Source organism: Lycium barbarum, chromosome 7 (genome assembly GCF_019175385.1).
Source record: "Lycium barbarum isolate Lr01 chromosome 7, ASM1917538v2, whole genome shotgun sequence".
Taxonomy (NCBI): domain Eukaryota; kingdom Viridiplantae; phylum Streptophyta; class Magnoliopsida; order Solanales; family Solanaceae; genus Lycium; species Lycium barbarum.
In genome coordinates, this window is record NC_083343.1 from 121149442 (window position 1) to 121169244 (window position 19803).

Sequence of the window (19803 nt, forward strand, 5' to 3'; positions counted from 1 at the left end):
ATTGAAAGAGGATGATTTATACATAATTTATTACCTGCATAACTCACCTCCAAACCAACTACCAAACAACCCCTTAGTTCTTTACATAGTACAAAAAAAAAACCCTTAATTATTTAATTTTCCTTTTTTTTTTCTTCCCTATTTTTCCATTTCTTTTGGACCATATTGGTCAAAAAATCTCGTGCCTATAAAAACAACCATATCCATCCAGTTGTGTTGCATTACAACATTCAAGTAATTCACTTGTAACATCCAAACCCAACCAAACCGTTCATATCTCTTCGTGTGTGTGCCGTGTCTCTCTCTCTTTCTTTCTTGAATTATACACAAAACACAAACATATATATATATGTGTGTGTGTGTTTTCAAGTGTGTGTTACTTTGTGTAATTTCATTTCTCCCTCTTTGGAAATCTAGCCCCTTTTAAAAACAACTTTCACGTTACGCCACAACACAAAATTAAAGTAAAATCAACATTTCAAGAATCGGGCATAACCTTAAAAAATTGAATCTTTTTTGTTTTTGGTTATCTGGGGTTAGCGTTTTATTAATCTTTATTGTTTTTTTGGTTATCTGGGGTTAAGTTATTGCTTCTGGTCATCTGGGGTTAAGTTTTCTGATAAAAAGATTGAATCTTTATTGTTTTTGGTCATCTGGGGTTAAGTTTTTTGATAAAAAGATTCAGTTTTTATTGTTTTTGGTTGTGGGGTGTTGAGGAATTTGGTGTGAATAGATAAGTTTTGGTGTAAAAGGAAGGGGTTTTATTAGGGGGATATGAGGATGAGGGGTGAAAATGTAAATGTAGTGGGGTATGAGAGGGAGGTAGAAGAAGAAGAATTGGAAGAGGAAATGGAAATGGTGGGGGCGCTTGGGTCTCCCCAACAACAAATGAAGTTGGTGGTGGTAGGCTATGCTCTTACATCCAAGAAAACTAAGAGCTTTTTGCAGCCCAAGCTTGTAGGTCTAGCTAGGTAATGGATTATTTATTTCTTCCTGTTTTGTCTAACTATGATAAACTTTAAAGATATTTGTGATTATTTGTTAAATTTGCATTTACATTGTTGTTTGTGTTAGAAAATCTAATAAGCTGAGGTGGATACACATTTTAGAATAGGTGCATTCCTAGCACAATCTAAGAATGTGTATTCTGTAAAAATATATGGTTTAAGGGAAATTTGAGGGTTAGGTAGAATCCCATCTGCTATAAATTTCATGCCTTTCCTGTTTCTGAATGCTTCACCATCTCTGAGTTGTTGATTGGCGAATCTAGCTTTTCATAGCAGGTTCAGTAGGATCATCTTTTTTAGTTTCAGAACATGTGTACATACGAACTCATATATAGATATAATGTGTGTGCGCGCTTGTGTGCTTGTGTGTATACATATATATCCGTGTGCGTGTGTGTGCGCGCGTGTGTGTATGTGTATCTGTTAGTGTGTATAGTAATTTTGTATATAATGTGTTTATATACATACACAATATGTGTACATGTGTGTGCATATGTATGAATGTATGTATGCACATTATGTGTGTACATGTACATGTATGTATACACATTATGTGTGTACATGTATGTATAAAATACACCGCATCCACTTGAACTAATTGTCTCTTGATATTGTCCGTTATGTTTACTTTCATCCGGTGTAAAAATTATTTTTGGTGAATTGAAAGGTAATTTAAGATCCGTGTTTTATTTGAAGATTACAGATACCTTTTGTTTCTGCTATTGCCTTTATTATTTGATGGTTCTAGGTTTACTTTTCTGCTGCCAAATAGGGAATAAAACGATCTTTTTTTCTTCACAAGTCCAGATTATCGGTTACTTACATCCACATTTATCATGTTTTTCATCGCAACCAAGTGGGTAATCATGCTCGTGCATTATGTAGGAACAAGGGAATACTGTTTGTTGCTATAGATCAGAGCAGACCCCTTTCAGATCAAGGTCCTTTTGACATTGTGCTCCACAAGGTTAGTTCATTCTACTACCTCTGATGTTCGTTCGTGCATTTTTAATTGTTTTATGTCTTTGTCTTTCCTGTTTATTTACACGTTACATATCCCATCAGTTATGGTCCTGGGAAAGTAATCAGTCTGGTAATTTTTCCCTGTTCCTATCCTAAACTTTTGTGCTTACTGCAAAACATTGCTAGTCCTTTTTAATAGACGTTGGTTATTATTTTACCTATATATAATTTTTCATGCTCTTCTTTGCTTGCAGTTGTCAGGAAGCAAGTGGAGCCGTATTCTTGAGGTTAGTTCATATCAAAAGCTTTCTTTGTCTGCTTATGTAAAAGAATCACATCGATAACAATTGATGTGTTATTGATTTACCAGTTTCAAAAAATATAATAAAAAATTGATGTGTTATTGCGGCAAATATTTACTCCCTCTGTCCCAATTTATGTGACTCTTTCCTTTTTAGTCAGTCCCAAAAAGAATAACACCTTTCTATACTTAGTAACAATTTAACTTTAACTTCCTATTTTACCCTTAATGAGATGATTTATAGCCACACACGTATCTATAGCTAGTTGTTTTGATTGAACCAGTTAACTACTTAAGATGAAAATGTAGTAGATCCACAGTGATATGCCAAAATTATCAGCAAAAGTTTTTGCCAATGTCCAATTAATTGCCATACATGGCTAGTCAGCTTTCTTTCAGTTGCTTTCTCTGTTAAAGCGTCCTTTCATTTTAGTCTAAAGGAGTACATATGGAAAATCCCTGTGTTTCTTATCCTAACACTTTAATTTTTTATGGACAGGATTATAGGCAAACACATCCACATGTCGCTGTCCTTGATCCTCCAGATGCCATACAACATGTATATAATCGTCAATACATGCTTGAAGATGTCGCAGACCTGAACTTGTCAGATAGCTATGGTAATTTTTCTGCTTTTGTATTATGATAGCGAGAACTGTTGTCATGAACTTATGATTAGCTATATACAATTGCTGTTATTCTGAAAAAAGGGAGTCTGCTGATTAGTTGTGAAATGATGAGTAACATGCCTTTTTTAAACTGCGTGACAGGCAAAGTAGGTGTTCCCAGGCAATTGGTTATAGAGAAAGATCCTTCATCTATCTCAGATGCAGTGGATAAAGCTGGTCTTTCACTACCTCTTGGTATGTATATCGGTGATCTAATTTACAAAATAGCCAGCAAATGTATAGGTTATGTATATTTAAGTATAAATATACATAATCAGTCTATATGTTTTGTATATTTTGGCTAGCGCCCATAATTAGTTTCGACCGACGAGCCAAAAATGAAAAAGGCTCAACTTATTTAGTAGTTGCATATTTGGGATTAATCGACTGATCTATAATCATCTTTTACTCTTTCATAACTCTGATTACCTTTTTATCCTCGGTAAAAGGTAGGGCTAGCCATCAGATCGTTACTTGCCATGGATGCAAGTGTGAAATCTGAATGAAGTGGTAGGCAATAGAGGGATAGACAATTGTTTTTGTGGCTGTTCTTTTTTCTGAATGGAGTTGTTTTTCTGTTCCCAGTCGCAAAGCCCTTGGTTGCAAAGTCACATGAGTTGTCTCTGGCCTACGATATGGTCTCTCTTCAGAAGCTTGAACCCCCACTTGTTCTGCAGGAATTTATCAATCATGGTATGCATTTCATTTACAGGTTAAATTTGTGTTTTTTCATGTGTAGTTTTGATTGAATTAGTGAGGTGGTGATACTTTGTTAATTTTGTGGCTGTAGGAGGTGTACTTTTTAAGGTTTTTATTGTTGGGGAAGCCGTTAAGGTGGTCAGGCGTTTCAGTTTACCCGATGTTAGCAAACGCGAGCTGTCAAAAAGTGCCGGTGTCTTCCATTTCCCTAGAGTTTCATGTGTTGCACAATCTGCAGAAGAAGCTGATTTAGATCCTTGTGTTGGTGGTAAGCCATCTTTTCCATATGGATTCGATTACATTCACGCTTTAATATAGAGACACCTATTGGCGCATAGATATGGCTTACTCTTTGTTGGATGAATCATAGGAAGTTTTCTTAACATTTGATTCCTTGTTTTCAAACAAATGGAAGACTTCAAATATTCTTTGTCCATTTGATAAAATTATCATCTATTTTTGTTGGCTGTAGATCGCCAAGATTAAGCAAGAATGTGATTGATTAAGGTTATTGATACTGTTCATGAAGTCCTAGCACTTTAGAGTTACTTGCTCGGTCTTCTCACTATCAACTTGAACAGCTCTAGATAATTTTGTAGATTGGCCTCTCCACTACGCGTCATCCCACCCACTTTGTTGTTTTTTCTTTTCATTTTCCTTTTTGCTTTGATTGAATTTTTTTAAAAAAGTAGTCCCCTTTGGTCTCAAGTTCGAAACCCCCTGCCTACGACAATAGGGGATTTGCCTTCTGGGTCGAGCTCGTCGCACCGGGCTTGCCTAGTGCGGGTTATCTCTTCTGTGTGGTTTGCGAGCTATTGCACAGGAGCTGGGTTTACCCTGTGCACACCCAAAGGGTAGCGGCTGCGGGTTCCCATGTCATCAAAAAAAAAAAAAAGTAGTCCCCTTTGTGTTTTTAGCAAGACATATATGAAGTGAACGATTTGAATATTTAATAAATATACACCAACGGAAGAGTGTACGAGCCTTTTAGAGATAGTGCAGTGCATCTAAAAGTTCCAAATTAGAAAGTCTGTCATGCTGTACGAAAGACACTCATACCTGCTAGCTATTATTTTAGTGCTAGGATCTCTTTTTGCACAGAACTGCCTGTAGGGTTGAGATATGACCTTGCAAAGGTATTATGCTATGGATGAAATTGCAAAATTATTGTGGAAAAAATTATAGGGACCTCCTAGTGCTTTCTATTTTCATTTTATATATTGTATAAGATTGGCCTGAGATGAGATTAAGTAGACGTACCTGGTTCATATAGCCGACCCCGATTTGCTTAGGATTGAGGCGTAGTCTGTTATTGTACAGTTTCATAACAATTGTGCAAAGCATGATGAATAAATACATAGAGAAAGATGGAAACGTTCTCAAATATACTCAGCTATCTGCAATGCTATGGCTGATCAAATACCTTTAAGCTTTAAGTTATGTGTTCTCGAACACACTCTCTAATATATTCAAAATCACAGTTGCTGGATGGGACCATTGATCTGCTATTTTTACTTGCTCAATACTAGCTTGTCTCAGTCTAAACACCTTAATTTACTGTGATTTTTGCACGCTGTGAGGTGCTTTTATAAGGTGTTAACTTAATTCATATTTATCCTCTGCAGAGCTTCCTCCACGGCCACTACTTGAGAGGCTTGCTAGGGAACTTCGTCGTAGACTGGTATTTTCTGTTCATTTTCTCTCTTTTCCTTAAGGAATTATGACTGGAGAGAAACGGCTATGGGGACTACATGCTCCTCTGTCTTCTTGTCTGTTCTTGTTCTGCAGCTTCATAACGTGTAAATTTGAAATTTTTTCGCCGATGTTTTGTGCAGGGTCTCAGGCTCTTCAACTTGGATATAATTAGAGAGCACGGGACTAAAGACAGTTATTACGTGATAGATATCAATTACTTTCCTGGTAAGCTAAGCATTCATCAGCAACCTTACCTTTTCCCGGCATGTACTGGTGTAGTTTGACATTCACCACTGTTTGAAAAGAACTTTTCTTTATTTCCCTCGGAACCAATGATTATGATTTTTTTTTTTTTTTTTTTGCTTTTATAAACTTCAGGGTACGGAAAAATGCCAGAATATGAGCACATATTTACAGATTTTCTCCTGAGCCTGATGAAGCAAAAATAATAAGGGAATCCTCTCTGGTTATATATATGTAACTTGTATATATAGGAGAAGAGGATATCATCCAGTCAGTACTAGCAGGAGAACTTAAACGAGTGCGATGACTAAAAGCTATTAAAAGACGCGGGCGGAGAAGCACAAAAGAAGTTCCATCATGTCTGAAATGATTTCTGGCTGAAGTTCCAGCACACAATTCCAGTAACCAAGCCTGGGCTCCAATTTTTGTTCGTTTATTCAAAATTTTGGCCATTTTGTTCTTTCTTTGGGTTGGGGGGGGGGGGGGGGGTTACTCTGTGTGCATTTCCCTAGCGGTACGATCTTTAGTTGGTAGTATATTTTGGAAGTTTGAGTCCCTGGTAATGTTTTCTGGAAAGTAAATGTGCCTGTATCTAAATGTGCCTAAATTTTTGCAGCCACCTTGTATAAATGCCTTTCTTTAATAGGAATATGCATTCTGTACCTCATTTGCTCTTTTACATCTTTTTTGGAGAACTGAAAAATCTCTGATTCTTCGTTTGGTTGGGAAACAACTTATCCTGGGATAACTAATCGCAGGATAAGTTATCCGGGATTAGTTATTCCACCCTCAATGTGGGAATAAGACTACAATCCCGGGATAACTAATCCCGGAATTCGTTATCCCGGATTTTTATTCCAACCAAACATGGGATAAAGAGGCACTAAAATGTTATTCCGGGACTATTTTTGCTTATCCTTCACACCAAAAGACCTTTAAAGATAGAATAACAATAACAAGAATTGCTTAAGTAAGGTAGCCGTGGCTTTTTTTTTTCCATTATGCTGCTACGCTAACAAGGGGGAATGAACATAAATCTTGGATGAGAACTCGCTCATTTTGATTCCCTTGCTGACCAAGTAAGGTTGCATTGAAACTGAAAACACCGACGGAATACTCTTGTATCCCCATTGACTAGCTTAGTGTGCAATGATAACAAGGAAAAAAATCTTGTTCTGCATCAGTATGTAAAGTTGGTAAATATGGAAGGATAGACTATAAAGACTAATTAGACGGTCTATTCTTCCATATTTACCAACTTAGATCTGGAATTAGAAATGTTCGTATGTTACACAATAATTAAGTTTGATTTATTTTATGTATAAAGAAGTGTGTCATTCTTTTAGAAATTGATTAATAAAGAAATAGGTTAATAGCATTTTTTAACTTAAATTATGAATAAATTCTGATTTTAGTCCATGTGATATATGACTCAACACAATTAGCCTTCAATTATTTTAAAATGTGTACTTTTGTTCCCTTATGTAAGAAATATATTATATTTGGACTATTTTTAAGTTTGTATTACCCTCAAATGTGAAGTAACAATATAAACTTGATATAGAACACGTGTAAATAAATAAATAGTGAACTGATTAATAGTTCTGTAAATTTGTAAATATTCACAAGCAAAAGATTAAAAAAAAAAAAAAAAAAAAGCTCATTTCAAGTGACTATAAGATGCTAAAAAGGATAAAATGGTCAAGTTTAAAATTATTCATTTTCAATGTTGTTGAATGTAATTTCGAACCAATTTGTGAGATTAAAAAAGGGAGAAGGGTCAAAAATATCCCTCTACTTTGGGAAAAAGGTTAAAAATATTCTCTGAACTTATTTTTGACCAAAAATACCCTTCCCATTATGAAACTTTTCAAACATACCCCTCTGTTAATAGAAATATCCATTCCCCCCCAAAAAACTATTTTTTGACCCGATTTAAACTTAACTCGACCCAAACAAAATAATAACTCCTTAGCCCACAAAACAAGACTCAAACGTTCAATTTGAGAATTAGTCTTTATAGTCTATTCTTTAAAATCTAATGCTATAGAATCCGTATCCCTCTACTTTGAAAAAAAAAGGCTAAAAATATTGAGGTAAACATTTGTTTTCCACAGTTTAGGTAGTACAAGTTGGTACAAAGGTTTGTGTCCAGATTTTGACCAACACACCTGAAAACAAAACATAAAAACAAAAACAGCATTAACATTAACATTTTGTTAGATTGGTTGGTATCCCGCGCTTTTCTCAAGACTCAACAAGAAGAAGAAGAAAGATCTCTCTGTATACAAATGAAAAAGTTCTCAGCTAGTAACTTTGCACGTAAACTCTTCAAATCCAATTCACAGGTACTTTGTTTTTTACACTGATGGTACTCTTCTTGATTTGTCCTATCAAAAAAATGAACCAAAAGTTGATAGAAAAGAATGATCTTGGTTAACTAATTGAGGGTTTTGGGATTATTGTTGTATAATCACTGCTAACAGCTTTGACTTTCAGTTGCTAATGTTTTTTTTGTGCATTTTGTGGATTTGGGGTTTTATCAAGAACTTCAGTTTTTCTTGTTGGTCAGCGTCCATCTAAACCAAAAATGAAAAAAAAAAAAAATGAAATTTTTGGGTTATTCTTCATTCATGTATTATACCAATTATTAATTTATTATGTTTACTTTTATTTTGGTAGTTGTGGAAGCAGGTCTATTTGAATCCTTTTGTTTAAATGAAGAGATTAATTGTTGAGTATCATAACATATGTGGCAGAAAAAACAGAATATATAGTTGCTGATGCAAGGGTATCTGGCATTTGAGTATGGAATTCTGAAGAAATTTAATATGAGTTAAACCTTTTAAAAAAAAAAAAAAAAAGGAATCAGAAACTGTTGAAGTATGCCTTGGGAAAACAATGAACAGAAGCAAGTTATTTCCAAAATCTAGATTAGAACAAGCAAACACAGGTGCTATTAGGTGTGTGTATCAGGGAAAAACACCTGTATAAGAAGATTTAGTGGCTGATATGTTTTTTCTCCTTATGTAGTTTGATTTGACGTGGGAGCAATTTCTTTCCTCTTCTATTATTACTCCCTCCCTCCTTATTTACGTGATACTCTTTCCTTTTTAGTCAGTCCCTATTTATGTGACACATCTTCCCGTATTTAGTAACAATTTAACTTCAATCCTCTCATTTTACCCTTTATGAAATGATTTGGATGAGGTGGTACTTGTGATATTTCGGCATGGGACGCTTTTTATTTGGCAGTTTTTTGGATGTTAAATACTATTGGATGAGTTACTTTTTATTGGCATTGGAAGCACATCACATTATGGCAGGGTATCGTTTCACAAGTTGATTCTTAGGAAATGTCGAATCAAACCATTTGTCCTTATTTCAACAAAAGAAGCACGGGCTTCCTCGCAAGAAGATATAGCCACATAATTTTTTATGGCTTAGTCTAGATCACGAGTTTCAAGAGTCTTCTTTTTCTCTTAAACTCCGTGCCCAATCAAATACCTTCACTTGAATTGGGGACGGAGGGAGTATTACGTTTCTAATGTGTCTTGCATGTCAAACTTGTACGTCATAAGGATACACGGTTCTTTTGCTGTCACTTACTTATCTTCGAGTGCATTCATGAATATTATACTTTCCTGACAGAGCCCAAAGGAAAACAGGGAAAACACTGGCAGCTATGACGCTATTAACGTCATCCTTAACCATGACTTTTCGGAAGGGTTGCACTTGTGGCGCACCAATTGCTGCAATGCTTTTGTGGTTCCAGCAGGTTCCAGTAACCATAAAGGAATTGCGGAAGATGTAGGCTGTTCTTATGCTGTTGTCACGGATCGAAAGGAATGCTGGCAAGGCTTGGAGCAAGATATTACAAGTAGAGTTTCTGCAGATTGTGTTTACACAGTTTCTGCTTGTGTTGGAGTCTCTGGTACTTTTCATGGTTCTGCTGACGTCCAGGCTACATTGAGACTTGTTTACCAAAATGCAGATACAAGCTATTTATTCATTTCAAAGTTAGAATCTATATCTTTATCCTTATTACTCCCTCTGTCTCAAATTATTTGTCGTGATTTCTAAGAACAGATGTCTCAAATTATTTGTCATTTTAACAGTTCAAAACAAAATTAATTATTTTTTTCTCATTTTACCCTTAGTAGTACTCCCTCTATTTCAAATTATCTGTCGTGATTTCTAAAAATAGTTGTCTCAAATTATTTGTCATTTTAGAACTTCAAGACAATTAATTATGTTTTCACCATTTTACCCTTAGTATTAATTGTCCTCAATTGATGGAGATGCCACATAAATAGAATAAATATTCAATGAAGAGAAATCATAGCTTAAGACATAAATAAGGGTAAAATAATCAAAAACACCTCTTAATTAATATTTTTCTTTAGGGGCACGTAAAAGAGAAACACGGCAGATAATTTGAGATGGAGGGAGTATTACTTTTTATTGTTTATGGAACATCTATAACGTTAGCACCTTACTCCATGCAGAAAATCTGTTACGGAGGAGGGTTGGCAGATGTTGGAAGGTTCATTTTCACTGCCAACTATGCCCGATCAAGTTATCATTTATCTCGAGGGACCTTCACCTGGATCTGACCTGCTCATAAAATCAGTGATGATCACTTGCCCCAGCTCCACTGGTTACGAAGTAAATTATTTCTGTTATTATATTCCTTTTTGCAAGTCCCATTTATTTGTACCAACTTCGAAGTTGTTTGTTCTATTACTAAAAGGACTCTTCTCTTTATTCTGATAGAGTTCTAGGCCGACATCCAGTTGTATTGATGATGAGAAGATCATCGTAAATGAAAATTTTGATGACAGCCTGAATAGTTGGTCCGGAAGAGGCTGCAAGGTTGTTTGCCATGACTGCATGGCACATGCAAATATCAATCCAACCTCTGGAAAATACTTCGCATCTGCAACGGAGCGCACACAGAGTTGGAATGGGATTCAACAAGATATAACCGGGAGAGTGAAGCGAAAGCTAGCTTATGAGATGACTGCTGTAGTTCGGCTATATGGTCACAATGTGAATAGTGCAGATGTTCGGGGAACATTGTGGGTTCAAGGAGCTGATAACCGCGAACAGTACATAGGCATTGCCAAGTAAGTTAATCTAAGTTCCACTTGTTTAATGTGCACATGATGCTGTCTGATGTAGTATGCATTGTCTTATCATTAATTAAACTTTGGCGGAATACATAGACGGCCCCTTTAACTTGACAAAAAATTTCATTTGAACACTTCAACGAAGGACATGACCTATGAAGTATCTGAAGTTCGTAAAAACTATACATATTAAACACGATTTGCACAACCAATCAATAAAACTACGTGCGCATAATACAAACGCTATGACAAGATAAAACAACTAATGAGAAAATGAATTGCCATTTTAAAGGCATCTAACGCATTTGAAACATACGCATTGTGGTACGTCAGCAAAATCGTGCTTAATAGGAACAACTTTCACAGATTTCAAAAAAAAAAAAAAAAAGAACTTTCATCTTCAGTGTTTAATAGGTTATGCCCTTAGGTGAGGTGTTAAAATGAGATTTTTTGTCAAGTTTAATGGGCTGTCTATGTATACTGCTCTAAATTTCCTGTTCTTCTTGCAAAGCACCCTCACTATATACAATAATTTACGATTATTGGTTATGAGCATAGATCTTATGGAGCTTCTGCATTAGCATTTCTTGCTCTTATGTTTTGGCTGAGGGCTTCAAACAATTTGTTCTCAAATAAAATACACACTGTCCTAGGTCATGAATCTTCTTTAACGCTATTGGACCTGAAACAATGCTATATGACTCAACCAACCTCTGCTTTTTTGCATCTCTATAACATTAAATATGTTGTAGTGTTACTCAATATAACACCTCAGTAACATTAAGTAATGTCTGATATTAACTGTCTGTTTCTTCTGAATTGTGTGGATAATCATTTCTCTACAGTATTAGCAATCACGAGCATGAGCACTGCTGTAATTTCAGGTCTTTTTTGTATTAAAATATGACCACTATGTCATTATCTCTTGACACTGCTTTGTCTTAACATTCTTGGAATCAATTTTGATCCAAGCTAGCTGAAGTGCAACCATGCAACTTAATAGATATATGGTGGTTTGACTAGATCAGTTATCTTCTTCTCCCCGTTTTCTCTTGGTTTTTTCAATTTCCATGTACATTGAAGTTTCTGGCAAAGTTGCTTAATAAAAGCTAGTGGTCTGCAGAGTCGAAGCCACAGATAAAGAATGGGTGCAGTTGCAAGGAAAGTTTCTTCTAAATGACTCCCTGTCTAAAGCTGTTATCTTTTTAGAAGGTCCACCTCCAGGCACGGATATCCTCCTCAATAGTTTAGTTGTAAATCACGCAGCTAAACCACCTCCTCCTCCTCCACCAGTTGTTGAGGTTAGTTGGTTTCTCGCTTTTTTTTTTCCTTTTCTTTTTAGCATGTCAATAGTATAGGAGTAAAAGCCTTAGGAAGTATTATGTTGTGCATCTTACACTAACTAGCTGCCTCTAGAAAGTGTTTCTCAGTTTAATGCTTAGGGTGTTTTTGGTATGAAGGAAAATGTTTTCTTGGCAAACAAGTGGGTGTCTTACTTAATTTCTAGTGTTTGGTAAGTAAGCAAAAAAAAAAATGTTATCCAAGAGCATTTATATGTAATCTAGCAAATCACTAGGGGGTGGGATGAGGTGGGGAGTGGGGTTTAGGGGTGGCGGGGGGTGGCATGGTCAAGGGTTGAGGGTCGGGGCGTGCGGCGTGTGGGGAGCAAACAATGAACTTGGGAGGTCACTTATGTAACTTGTTTTCCCTACTTCTATTAGGGAAGTCATTTTCCTCATTTTTAAGGGACTTGTTTTCCTAGAGAGTTTCTCCACTTGTGGGATTACACTGGGTATGTTGTTTTCGTAGAGAAAATGTTTTCCAAAACATGTTGACAACCAAACCTGGAAAAATTGGAAAACATTTTTTGGAAAATATTCTCTTGCATACCAACCACATCCTTAATGTTTCATGTTTCATGTTTCTCCCAATCCATATTCACAGCTAAATTTGAAGCATTTCTTTTACTTTTTCTTTCTCTTTCAGAGTGCAGTTTTTGGTGTTAATATAATCACAAACACCCATCTGAATAATGGCACAAGCGGCTGGTTTCCGCTAGGCAATTGCAGAATGAATGTCCAAACAGGCTCACCACATATAATTCCTCCAATGGCTAGAGATTCCCTTGGTGCTCATGAGCATTTAAGTAGTCGTTATATTGCAGTGACTAATCGTACCGAGACATGGATGGGTCCTGCTCAGGTAATCACAGAGAAAGTCAAACTCTATTTGACGTATCAAGTATCTGCATGGGTTAAAATCGGACAAGCATCATCATGTCCTCAGACTGTAAGTGTTGCCCTTGGTGTAGACGACCAATGGGTTAATGGGGGCCAAGTTGAGGTCAGAGATGATCAATGGCATGAAATTGGAGGATCATTTAGAATCGAGAAGCAAGCAGCTAAAGTGATGGTGTATGTTCAGGGTCCCACTGCTGGGGTTGACCTAATGGTAGCAGGACTTCACATTTTTCCAGTTGATAGTCGTGCAAGGTTTAACCACTTGAAGAGACAGACCGAGAAGGTAATATCTAAATTTCTATATTGTAATTTCAATTTTCATTCTATATTTATTAACTTCAGGTCCTTTCAGGTGCTTCTAAAACCTTGTTGTACTATTGCCAACATGCATCTGAAAGCAGATCTGTGAGATTTTACTAATTGCTGTATATATTCCCTGAAATTAGAAAGAAAAAATAATGGTGTTACTTGTGGCAAAGTCTTTGTTAAGCAATTGCCCATGAATCTTTCATAAATTGATTTCTTAGATTCTTCCTTCTTAGCTGAGTTCAGAAATGTTGTTGCAATAATATAGTTTAACTAGGGGTGTCAAATGGCCGGGTTGGGTGGGATTTAAGCAGGTTAAATGGGGCTGAGTTAATAAATAGGCAGGTCATTGACCCGCCAAAAAGTTACTTGGTCCAAAAAGGGTTGTGCTAAAATGGGCAAAAAAGTGGGTCATAACCCAACCCCCGCAATTCTTACTAGGTTTCAATTTCTTTGTTCCTTTTATAATTAAGTACCTAATAAAACTATTTTTTTGCTTATTATGGCTATATATAACACATCAAATAAAATTAAAAAAATTGAAAATATTTTCACGAGGTTTCTATGGGTCTAAAGGCTATCAACCCATTTTTAGATGGCTTGAAATGGATTAGGCTAAAATGGGTTGAGCTAATAAATGTGCTGGTCAATTTCTTAACTTGAATGGGGTGGGCAGGTCATGTTTTGATGGCCTAATTTTTACATCCCTAGGTTTAACACTGCTCATCAAACATTTACGAGAAGTACACTGGGCATGTTGTTGTTGTACTCTGTTAGTGGATCTGTGTTAGTGTTGGTATGTGTTTTGAGACCAATGGCTGTTCTTGCAGAATTCTCTTCAATAGGTTGGCAACATGTATAATACATAGCTTTCTCAGATATTACGCGTCTGACAAAAAGTTCTTCTTTCTCAGATACGCAAGCGAGATGTCATCTTGAAGTTCTCTGGATCAGACTCGGCATCTGTTAAAGTTAGACAAAAGCAAAACAGTTTCCCTTTTGGATCGTGCATTTGCAGAACAAATATGGACAACGAAGACTTCAACGATTTCTTTATCAAAAACTTCAATTGGGCTGTCTTTGGAAACGAGCTGAAGTGGTACAGCACAGAAGCACAACAAGGAAAAATCGATTACAGAGATGCAGACGAGCTCCTAGACTTTTGCACAAGAAACAACATTCAAGTTCGTGGTCACTGTATATTTTGGGAGGTGGAATCCACCGTTCAAGCATGGATACGCTCGTTGAACAACAATGATCACTTGATGACAGCTATTCAAAACCGTCTATCGGGCCTACTTACACGGTACAAAGGGAAGTTCAAACATTATGATGTGAATAATGAGATGATGCACGGTTCTTGGTACCAAGACCGATTGGGTAAAGAAATCTGGGCACATATGTTCAAAAAAGCACACCAATTGGATCCTTCCGCGATCCTATTTGTAAATGACTACCATGTTGAGGATGGATGCGACACTCGGTCATGTCCAGAAAAGTACATTGAGCATATTCTTGACCTCCAAGACCAGGGTGCACCAGTTGGAGGAATAGGTATTCAGGGACATATCGATAGTCCAGTGGGACCCATTATTTGTTCTGCTCTTGATAAACTGAGTATTCTTGGTCTTCCAATCTGGTTTACTGAAGTTGACGTCTCTTCTAATAACGAGCACGTTAGAGCTGATGATTTAGAAGTTATGCTTCGGGAAGCTTTTGCTCACCCTGCTGTGGAAGGTGTGATATTGTGGGGATTCTGGGAGTTGTTCATGAGTCGAGAAAATGCACATTTAGTGAATGCAGAAGGCGATCTTAATGAAGCTGGGAAAAGATACCTTGCTCTTAAGCAAGAATGGTTATCCCACGCTCATGGCCATATCGATGACCAAGGTCAATTCAACTTTCGGGGATTCCATGGCTCATATGAAGTGGATGTCGTTACTGCTTCCGAGAAAATTACCAAGACCTTTGTCGTTGACAAGGGTGATGATCCACTAGTAATCTCTATTGATATATAGTACTGGTTTTTAACTCATAAAGGCGTTATAGTATGACTGTGAAGTTGGAAGATTGTCTGTACATGTTCCTACAGAATGTGATTTGTTAATCCTGTTGTATCCTTTCAGATGAATGAACAAGAATGATTCCATATGTTTGCATTAATGAAAATGAATTGATTCATATACAAGGGTTTATCTTATATCTATTGGCCATGTAAATGAAATTTTACAAAATTGGCGCCAATTAACTTTATAAAAGTTACTTTTTTCGTACTAATAATTCAACTGATTATGTATAGTTACCTTTTAAGCGACCTAATGATATAAATATATTTATACTATCAATATACAAAAGTTAAACCCATTTGATAAATGCATGTAATGAATTTCGATTTACTGCAAACATTACATATGCTGTCAGGTTTAAGCTTGAATGAGCTCAATGTAACATTAACAGAAATGCAGAATGAAGAACCTTGTCCTCCAAATTGATGTTGATGTACAACATGATCTTGTTTTATGTTTTGAGGACTGACAGATATATATATATATATATATATATATATATATATTCTTCATTAAGGCCATTCCTTGGAATATCCAGAAAAGTTCATGTAAAGGGAAGAGTCACCCTCAATTTGTTCAATAGCTTCAAGTGTAAATAGGTGGAATCCTCCTACCTAGGGTGGCAAAATCAGCCCATAAAGTCAAGACTTGCCCGGCTCGTTTAGGTTTGGACTAGTTAATACCCCTCTTGTTTTAGTAACTCAACTCATTTTGACCCGCTTAATACAACCCATTTAAAATCTGGGTTGATATGCAGCTCAGATTGACCTATGAGAAATTGTGTAAATATTTTTAAAAAGATTTTTTTTATTTGATATGTTATAAATAGTCATAATATAAGGAAAAAAGTTTTATTAGGCAGTCAAACAAATTATAAGAAAACAAATAACTTTTGGGATTTATTAATTCAGCCATTTTGACATACTCAATTTCAGCCCAACTCACTCATTTGACACCTCTACTCCTATCGGTGTATTGTAGCTAGGTCCCACTAACCCTCCCCCTCTAGCTATTTAATTAAAAAGGCGTACCATCTTTAGCAAGATAGTAAACTTTATGAGCCACCATTTGGTTGGCGGTTTGGTTTATGTCTCCCTCCCATGTAATGTTCTGCTTTTATAATAATATACGATGTAGTTTGTCAATGAACCTCTCACCATCACAGGAGCTGAAAGCCCGAATGAATAGAACTTTATCTAAAAAAATACATGCAATTAACTGATATATAGGCCTTCTTTTATATACTGAACCTAAATGATTTCATTGTTTTGTTGTCATATCTTATAGTTGGTGTATCTTTTTCTTTTAAAATTGAGAAACTTGCCAATTCATTTGATAATTTTGATTAATAGGCTTCCACTTTGGTGAGCAAAAGTTCACATAATCTACAGTTCCATATCATACCTCTCCTTCCCTTTCGTGAACATCTTTATGTTTTTTGGAAAATAGATAAGATTATTACTAAATATTCGATATTATCTTGGGTTAATATGTTGAACCTAGAGATTATATAGTATCATGAGAAAAAGATCTATAAACTACACTAATAGTCTAAATATTCTAATTCTTTTTATCGTCAATATATATAAGTAAAGTTTTTACTTTTAATTTTTTTAATGATAGTAAGAGGCCGGTGCATAATATCTATGAGTAACAAAATTAGGTAAAGAAATCATGATCGCCTCATTTACTAATTCATCCCATTTTAATATGCCTCATTCAATTCATTTAAAAGTTGGATTGATTATAGGCTCAGTGTGTAACTATTTGAATGTGTACATAAAGATGTAAGAATATGTGTCCTTATATTTCACAAATATTATTTTACATATCAACTACGTCATGCATAATATACATGATCGCATAAAAGAAAACATAAACAAGAAGTAGAAAAAGAATGAACATGCCGGTCTGTTTGGACTTATATTTCTCTGTTCTATTTTTCAATTTACACAAATAATTTATGTAGACTATTTCTTATTCTTTATTTTTACGAGGATTAAGCTGTCTCAACACGAAGCATTCTAATTAGTTGCACTGATCTTAAACGGAAACATATACTATCTTACAGCCAAAACTCATTCCTAAATGCAAAAAAAAAAAAAAAAAAAAAAAAAGAAGAAGAAGAAGAGACAAAAAACATATAAAAATAAAACTAAAAATAACCCAAATGGTTATATTTTCAGAAATTAAATTAGTAGTAATTGCTAATCGTATACTAATGAACATATATAGTATCTGGAAAGGTGAGCTTCTTGTCCCTACAATACATGTGTGAGCAGTTCTATTTTCCCAAATGTTTGTACAATGTCTAGCTGCTATTGAGATTTATTATCCAACGCCACTTGTTTATCTACAAAAAAGTGGGCAAAATCTTTGACCATTTTTTCTACTTCCTTTAATTTCATTGTACTAGTGCCTACTGCCTAGCCTATAACGGCAAAAGAAAATTTTCAAAATCAATATGCCATAATGCATTTATATCTACCACAACAATGACCAAACAATCTGTACTTAATTTTAAATGAGTAATGAATGCTAGAAGCCAGAAGCCTTGCTTTAACATGCATAGCTTATTTTACAAACAATGTTAATATGTTATACAAGAAATAAATAGTTCATTGGTTCATAGGAATTATAAGGTAGTACTCCCTCCGTCTCAATTTATGTGATATAGTTTGACTGGGCACGGAGTTAAAGAAAGAAATGAATCATTTTGAAACTTGTGGTCTAAAACAAGTCATATAGATATTTTTGTGGCTGTAAATCATTTCATTAAGGGTAAAAGAGGAAGTTTTCAGTTAAATTATTTCTAAATATAGAAATGTATAATTCGTTTTGGGATAGACTAAATAGGTATATCACATAAATTGGGACAGAAGGAGTGTATGATTATGTATTGGGAAAAAATCAATTATATTAAGAATTTGGGGAGTTAACTTGACTTCTATGAGGCCAAATCAGAGGCGAATCTAGTATTTCTAGAACATGAGTTCACCACTAAAAAAAAGGGAAAACTGTATTAAGTGGGAATTGATCCCTAGTCCTCTAGATAAATAACTCAACCTTCAACCAAGTGTACCATTTAGCCTTTTTGTAACATGAGTTGCAGCAGATAGTATTATACTAATTTTAGAAAATATATACATAAAATACCTAAACGTGCCCCAATTTTAATACCTAAATTCAACCCTGGGCCAAATGGTCCTAAAAACTGATATTTATAGTATAATGTTTTGTGATTTACGCATTTGTGAAGCAAAATTAATGACATTATTTTACAAGATGGGTTATGTGAGGCGAATCAATAGGATGGACAAACGGAGTAGTTGTTTAGGCAGCCAAAGAAACGTTATGACATGTTTTAAGATGATAAGTTTAATTAGTGGATATGTCCGCGCTTCGCGCAGTCGAGAAGAAAAATTAAATATTGTTAAATAATCTACGTAATGAGAGTAACGTTTGTATGTACAAAAAAATGTCCTTACTTTCCATATAACTTTCTGTTACATAAAGCCGTGAGTAACACTTTTGTTTTTCTCTTGACGATAGTAATTGATGAGTAACCAATTAAGCAATGTAACCCAGAAAAATATGAGCTATAAATTCATGATGTTGAAATATCACATACAGCAAAAATTAATACATAGTAACACCAATAATTAGAGAGTAAAAGAAAAAACGAATATAAAAACGTTACCAAATAATCACCGGTATTGCATTATTTCTTTAACACAATAAAGTATAATCTTTGAATTAACTCACATTACAGTACTATATTTGAAGTCTGTTATTGTGAGAGAGGAAGCTGAAGAAACATAGTTCGTACTTGGAAGATAAGCCTGTGCATTCCCTAACAAAGTGAAAACAGTTATATTTATAAGCCAATTAAATTACATCAAAAACTGTCTAGAACTTTGAATATAAAATTTTACGTAAACGAAAATGAAGAAGTGGATAATAGAAATTATAACCCTATGGAATGCTAAATGATTTATATAAGTGGATAATGAAAATATAACCCTATAAAAATAGGAGGACTACAAATCAAAGAAAAAGACAATATTGTGAAAAATACATTTAATTTAAACTTCTAAGAAATTAAAAGGTTAGCTTAGCAAGTTACATTTTTATATAAAACAGGAAGTGAAGATTTGAGTAATTAAATATGAAACTGGTTTAAGTCACTCATAATATACAACAGGCTTTAACTTTCACTCTTTTTTTTTTGTCACCTTATCTTTTCACTGTTTTCTAAACCCAAAAAAATATTATCACATAACAACCAAAGGTACTTCATGAAATTGATCAATATGATAATATAATGCATAATAGGTTAGAACACTTGTAGAAAATGGAATTAAGTTAATCATCTTTTTCCTTTTTAATTTTACTGAATTATTTTTTGAATTGATCAAAGGTTACCATGGTCTTCATATAAACTCATACTTTAAGTGCCTTAACAAATGTTTATTCTCATGAA

The 19803-nt window shown here is 35.0% G+C and overlaps 2 protein-coding genes across 2 annotated transcripts; both read left to right on the forward strand.

The window, feature by feature from the left end:
• The first annotated feature begins 217 nt into the window (after positions 1–217).
• On the forward strand, positions 218–6238 carry LOC132604045 (inositol-tetrakisphosphate 1-kinase 3-like). Its single transcript, XM_060317366.1, has 10 exons — positions 218–971; positions 1893–1974; positions 2225–2257; positions 2771–2891; positions 3042–3134; positions 3525–3632; positions 3730–3906; positions 5264–5319; positions 5474–5558; positions 5712–6238. The coding sequence occupies exons 1-10, from the start codon at positions 775–777 to the stop codon at positions 5780–5782; spliced, it is 1023 nt and encodes a 340-aa protein (XP_060173349.1). The 5' UTR covers positions 218–774; the 3' UTR covers positions 5783–6238.
• Positions 6239–7639: 1401 nt separating this feature from the next.
• Positions 7640–15442, forward strand: LOC132604046 (endo-1,4-beta-xylanase 1-like). Its single transcript, XM_060317367.1, has 7 exons — positions 7640–7924; positions 9228–9595; positions 10085–10244; positions 10353–10705; positions 11832–12009; positions 12695–13231; positions 14169–15442. The coding sequence occupies exons 1-7, from the start codon at positions 7868–7870 to the stop codon at positions 15270–15272; spliced, it is 2757 nt and encodes a 918-aa protein (XP_060173350.1). The 5' UTR covers positions 7640–7867; the 3' UTR covers positions 15273–15442.
• The last annotated feature ends 4361 nt before the right edge of the window (positions 15443–19803 follow it).